Source organism: Nematolebias whitei, chromosome 3, assembly GCF_014905685.2.
Source record: "Nematolebias whitei isolate Nwh7 chromosome 3, NemWhi1, whole genome shotgun sequence".
In the NCBI taxonomy this organism is placed as follows: Eukaryota; Metazoa; Chordata; class Actinopteri; order Cyprinodontiformes; family Rivulidae; genus Nematolebias; species Nematolebias whitei.
Window position 1 is genome coordinate 2636873 of NC_056500.1, and position 6626 is coordinate 2643498.

At 48.6% G+C, this 6626-nt stretch overlaps 1 protein-coding gene across 1 annotated transcript in view; it reads left to right on the plus strand.

The window, feature by feature from the left end:
• Positions 1-6626, plus strand: part of thop1 (thimet oligopeptidase 1) — an 11075-nt gene that overhangs the window by 2484 nt on the left and 1965 nt on the right. Inside the window, exons 3-9 of the mRNA XM_037697873.1 lie at positions 2380-2528; positions 4441-4548; positions 4671-4773; positions 4835-4992; positions 5507-5642; positions 5901-6043; positions 6145-6368. Of these exons, the coding sequence (XP_037553801.1) occupies positions 2380-2528; positions 4441-4548; positions 4671-4773; positions 4835-4992; positions 5507-5642; positions 5901-6043; positions 6145-6368 (1021 nt within the window). The remainder of the gene's footprint in view (positions 1-2379; positions 2529-4440; positions 4549-4670; positions 4774-4834; positions 4993-5506; positions 5643-5900; positions 6044-6144; positions 6369-6626) is intronic.

Here is a 6626-nt window from a genome sequence, read left to right on the forward strand (position 1 = left end):
TCCCTCCATTCATCCAACCATCCCTCCATTCATCCAACCATCCCTCCCCTGTAGCTTCTTGTACGTTCAGATCCGGATCAGCAGGAAACAAATATTTTGGTTTTGTTGCAGGAGTTGAACTGGTTTTAGTTTCCAAGGTTGTTAAGTTCATTTTTGTCAGTTCTATTCACAGAACACCTCAGGTCCGGTCTCGGTCTCCTCCTTCTGGTCTCGGGGTGAGCTCCTGTGGGGCTGAGGTGCTTGTGTGGAGCTGCTGAGTTCTACTCGTTTGGTTCTGCGGTGCCGGTTCCATTCGTGGTTCTTGAAGGATCAGAAGAGTCCTAACGAGGGACTCATCTCTGCGAGCCTGTTGTGGATCAGTTTCTGGTTTGGTTTTGGATCCATCATTGCCTTGGTCAAGTTTCTGAACCAAATCTGGATCTTAAAGTCCCCCTAAAGTTCAGAGGTCATCAGTTCTGGCACAAACCAGGAACAACGGTCTGAGTTGGATCAATTTTCACAAAGTTCTGATTGAAACCAGAACAAAGTCAAGAATCTTAACAGACTGGTTGAAGCAGTAAGATTTAGATTTTTAGAAACATTTATTCAAATCATCTCCTGACGTGTCTGCAGCAGAACCTGAAAAGTACAACCACGTGGACCCGGTTTGGGCCGGGTGGTTCTTTGTGTCTGTGGTGGAGCTGAGTCAGCTGAGTCCGGTTTGTGAACGGAACCTCATCAGCACTTTGTGGAGAAAAGAGCTGAAGCAGCTGCTGCTTTGTTTGGACCTCCAAAAAACTGATCCAGTACCTGAGCCCTCCTGTCCCCAAGAACTGATCCAAACTGTCCAGTACCAGTTAAACATAAAATATTATTTATTACAAATCAAGACTTTTATTACAAATTGTTTCCAATTAATTAAAGTTTTAATCAGCGGAGGAAGTTTGGATCTAAATCCCTGAACAGATCATGTTTGTTCTCCACTGACTTTATTTTTCATGAGTCTGTTTTTTCCATGGACTGGTGGTCCACCAGCGCCCTCTGCTGGTCCACACTGGAAGTTCTGGTGTCATATTTGTACAGTCCCTCGTTTATCGCGGGTATCTGTACCCTGAAGCCCTGTGATAAGTGAAAAACCACGAAGTAGGAATAGTAGTACAAGTAGTAGTTTATTTAATCCTTCGCACTCTTGCAATATTCTAACAATGTTCTAAACTCTAAAAGAGCGCAGCCTGTCATGATTTCAGCTCCCTGACACAGCTGCTCTCGGCCACGCCCACTTCTCCGCTGCAGGAGGAAGTTTATCCTGCAGCTCTGGGCTGCACACAGGTGCTGAATAATTTATTTTAAATATAAATTCCATGCCGATCGTGCGGCTCATCCATCAATCAGTCAGTTGCGTCATGTCCACTCTTATTTTTGAAAAACCGTGATGGATCGAGTCCACGACAAACGAACCGCGAAGTAGTGAGGGACTAGTGTTCAATTAAATTCTGTTCATTTCCATCGCTCCAAGTCACTCGTCAGTCGTCTGAGCACTGAACAGAAACATTCACATGCATAAAAAAAACAATCGGTAAAGTTCTTTAAGAAGCAGCAGATTGTGTTGAAGCTTCACTTCGTCTCAGTGTCTCATCCTGAGCGAGCACAAAGGAGACGGTGGAAAGAAAAAACTCCATTTAACAGGAAGAAACCTCCAGCAGAACCAGGCTCAGGACGAGCGGCTGGTTTGAGAGGACAGGAAGGAGAGACAGACTAACACAGAATGGTAGGTCCAGATATAGGTCCAGGTGTTGGTCCACATATAGGTCCAGGTGTTGGTCCAGATATAGGTCCAGGTGTTGGTCCATGTGTTGGTCCAGATATAGGTCCAGGTGTTGGTCCAGGTGTTGGTCCAGATATAGGTCCAGATATAGGTCCAGGTGTTGGTCCAGATATAGGTCCAGGTGTTGGTCCAGGTGTTGGTCCAGGTGTTGATCCAGGTGTTGGTCCAGATATAGGTCCAGATGTTGGTCCAGGTGTTGGTCCAGATATAGGTCCAGGTGTACCTGAAAGACAAAAACACATGTTAATGATAGAAAAAATAATCACAAATACAAACAGGTCGAGCAGAGTAAGTAAAGACAGCAGCAGAGAGGACATGTGGTCAGTTTGTCCTCCAGCAGTCTAAGCCTATAGCAGCAGAACTAAGGGACAGCTCAGGAAACCCAAGCCAACCCTAACTATAGGATTTATCAAAAAGGAAAGTCTTAAACTGGACAATGTGTCGGCCTCACAGACAGAAACTGGAAGTTGGTTCCACAAGAGAGGATTGGTGTTACCTGTGCAGGTGAGCAGTGTCTGAGCCAGTGTGTAACTCCGCCCCCCTGTGTTTTTTTATCTCCACCCTCTGCGTCTCAGTCCAGAGGAACATGTTGGACTTCCCGCAGCACGTGTCCTCCTGCAAGGAGGTCCGGGCGGCGAGCACCGAGGCCGACAAGCGCCTGTCCGAGTTCGACGTGGAGATGAGCATGAGGGAGGACGTCTACCAGAGGATCGTCGCTCTGGAGGTGAGCTGACGTCACTGCACGCAGGTGGAGGACACCGTCCTCAGAAACTGGTGGAGCTGGACGGGTCCAACTGGAGGACTTCCCATCAGTCTGAGAGCAGGGGTAGAACGGTTCAGCTCGACTTCCTGTTGAGTAAAGTGTAAATAAAAACAGAGCAGATTTATAAATCTCATATTTTAACAAGACGTAAACATTAAAACTTGTTTCATTTTAGGAAAAAACATTTAGTTTATAAACTGAAGTTGTTCCAGGAGCAAGAGTGAGCGCTCCGGATCAGAACCAACATTTAGTAACTAAAGAGGTGAATTATCAGCAGCTCAGTCTGAGGACAGAAGTAAAGCTTCTTCACTGGTTCACTGGTTCACTGGTTAACTGGTTCACTGGTTCACTGGTTCACTGGTTAACTGGTTCACTGGTTCACTGGTTCACTGGTTCACTGGTCACCATTAACTCCACACAGACTCTCCCACTGGTACATTTTCATCTTTAAATCACTTCTTGGTCTGCTGCCTTCATACATCTCCTCCTACATGTCTCTGTGTGAGTGCAGCTACAGCGTGCGCTCTCAGGACATCATTACCTGCAGTGTTCCCTCAGTGAGGACTGAACTAGACAAAAGGACCTTCTCCTACTCCGCTCCTGTTTCCTGGAATATCTTTTCTACATCGTCTTATAATCTAGCTGGGGATTTTGTTGTTGTTGTTTTAACATTTTTTCTTCCATTTATTTTTTTCAATGTTTTCTTTTACGACCGTCCGTTGTCGCCGTCACTCTTTGATAAACCAGGTCTCTGTTGTGAAAGAGTCCCTGAGGCTCAGTGAGACTCACCTGTAGAAATAAAGGTTGCAACAAAAGAAAAAGATGGGAACAGGTTCAACAGTCTGTCTAAAACTAGAGGAGCTTTCAGAATAAAGTTCCTGGAACTCTTTCAGAATAAAGTTCCTGAATAAAAGACTTTAAACTCCATCATCTCCAGTTCTTAATCTGGTCCACGGTTTAGAAGAATCTGAAGAAATCTCTGAGCTCAGAAGGCGAGGCCCTCAGGGGCCACTGCAGTAAAACCAGGTCTGGTTCTGGGCTCAGGAACTTCCACAGATCATTGTCTTAAACACAGTTCATCCACAGATGCTGCTTAAAGCTCTATCATGCAAAGTAGAAGACAGATGTGAACACCGTCCAGAACCACTGCCGTCGTCTCTGGACCAGAGTTCGTTTAAAATGGACCGAGGAAAAGTCCAGAACTGTTCTGTGGTCAGACGGGTCCAAATCAAAATTTCTGATTGGAAACCAAAAACGTCACGACCTCTGTACTGAAGAGGAGAGGGACCATCAGGCTGGTGTCAAAGCCTGCTTCGCTGATGGTATGGGGGTGCACATCTAGAAAGACTTGTTCCACTGTAACTAAAAAATGGCTTCATGAGATTCTGGGCCCGGATTCTTTTAAGTGACTGGTTCTGGACTGAAGTCCGTCCTTATCCCTCAGGTCACAGCAGCAGGGGCTCCTCAGGGTCAAAGGTCACAGGAAGTGCATCATCAGAACACACTGAGTCACATGATGAGTCCATTAAAGCCGTTCTCTGAACCACAGACTGAACCAGTTCTAGAAATAATCGTGATCTTTATGATCTGGATCTTTCTCCAGGTTAGCATCTGGATTTTATTTTGAAATCAAAGAAGTTACAAATGGACTTTTATTTTGACAGAGCTGTTTACTGGATGGTTTGACTTGATGTTTTAGAGGAACTCTAGAAGTTTCTTTGTGTCCTGGCAGCGCTCTGTTCCTCCTCAGGGTCTGCTCTTCTGGACCTCGTGTGCGTTCCACATGAAGCCTGTTTAAAAGTCCGCTCCAGTTCTCTCCGGACCCCCCGGAGGTTCTCTGGACCAGTTTCATGGTTTCGGTTTGTCTCCACAGAAGAAGACGAGCGCTGAAGACTTGACTCCGGAGGCCAAACGCTACATGGAGCGACTGCTGAAGCTGGGGAGGAGGAACGGCCTCCACCTGTCCAAAGACACGCAGGAGGTGAGGCTCTGTGTGGTTCTTCTGGTCCGTTGGGGTTGGAACCGAGCAGAACCCGGCTCCTCCACCGGAACCATTCTGAACATCTCACAGAGCAGAATTCTGACGTTTTTCTGGTGAAACAGGAGATCAAGAGCATCAAGAAGACGCTGAGCAACCTGTGCATCGACTTCAACAAGAACCTGAACGAGGACACCACCAGCCTGTCCTTCAGCAGAGACCAGCTGGGTGAGTCCAGAACCAGCAGGGCCCATCAGAGCCGCTCCTGTTCTGACTGAAGTTGTTTCAGGTGGCCTCCCTGAGGACTTCCTGACCTCTCTGGAGAAGGATGGAGACCAGCTGAAGATCACTCTGAAGTATCCTCATTACTTCCCCACCATGAAGAAATGCTTCGTCCCTGAGACCCGCAGGAAGCTGGAGGAGGCCTTCAACTCCCGCTGCAAGGAGGTGAGACAGGTCCATCCTGGTCCCTGCCGATGTGTCTCCTGTCCGCTCGGGCATCGGGTCCTGTAAAGACCTGAGACGAGAGGAAGGAGGCTCCTGACTGAACGCTGAGTCAGCACTTCTGCTTTGAGTTTTCTTCTGCAGAGTTTGTGTCGTTGGAACCGTTCGTAGAACAAAACCTTCATCTGCTGGAGGTGCAGCTTTGAGCCGTGGTCCAGCTGTCGCTCAGAACTCAGGCTGCCTCTAGTTAAACAGTTCAGCAGGCGTTCAGCTGTTGTTCGGCTGTAGTTCAGCACTTTAGGTCTCCAGACTTTCTGGAGGTCTCTCAGAAGTTTCCTGGTTCAGTTGTTGGTCCTGAACATTTTTAGCTTCATTCAGACAAACTAAAGGGACGAGGACCACGGGAAGGAAAACGTGAAGATCTTTGGACTGGATCAAAAGTTTTTGGGTCGCAGCATTTGCTCGGTGTGTGTTCTGATCCATCAGAGTCCTGTGGACCATCTCTGTGTGTTTTCAGGAGAACTCCGAGATCCTGAAGGAGCTGGTGAAGCTCAGAGCTCAGAAGAGTTCTCTGCTGGGCTTCAGCACGCACGCCGACTTCGTCCTGGAGATGAACATGGCCAAATCTGGGAAGAAGGTGACGGCCTTCCTGGGTCAGTCCAAGAACAAAAACACCTCAGTCCAAGTCCTGACTCCTCCCATTTTGACTCCTCCTCACTATTTGACTCCTCCTCACTATTTGACTCCTCCCCTCTGACGTCCTCTCTCTTTGACTCCACCTCTATCTCTGACACCTCCCCTTTGACTCCTCACTCCTTGACTCCACTTCTCCCTCTGACCCCTCCTACCACTGACTCCACCCTTCTGACCCCTCCTCATTCTCTGACTCCTCCCCTCTTACGTCTGCTCAGAGGATTTGTCCCGTAAGCTGAAGCCTCTGGGTGTGGAAGAGCGGGCGGTCCTCCTCCGGCTGAAGGAGAAGGAGTGTGAGAAGCAAGGTGTTCCTTTTAACGGCGAGCTTCATGCCTGGGACACTCGGTACTTCATGACTCAGGTGAGACGGGTTCTGATGGTAGTTCTGGTCACGTCAGACTTTGACCTTGTTCAGCCGGTGACGAAGAAGCAGAGGAACTCCTTCTCTGCTCTGTTCCTCAGGTGGAGGAGACCCAGTATGCGGTGGACCAGAACCTGTTGAAGGAGTACTTCCCCATGGAGGTGGTGACCCAGGGTTTGTTAGACATCTACCAGGAGCTGCTGGGTCTGTCCTTTGAGCTGGTGGGCGGAGCTTCTGTCTGGCATCCTGACGTCACTCTGTACAGCGTGAAGGATCTCGGCAGCGGTCAGGTGGTCGGACAGTTCTACTTGGACCTCTACCCCCGGTCAGAACAACCACTAACTTACTAACATCCAGTAGGACGACTCGACCCTGGACCTTTGTGTCTCGACCCTGGACCTTTGTGACTCGGCTCTGGACCTTCGTGTCTCGACTCGTGACTCAACCCTGGACCTTCGTGACTCGACCCTGGACCTTTGTGACTCGACCCTGGACCCTTGTGACTCGACTCTGGACCTTCGTGTCTCAACTCGTGACTCGACCCTGGACCTTCGTGTCTCGGCTCGTGACTCGACTCTGGACC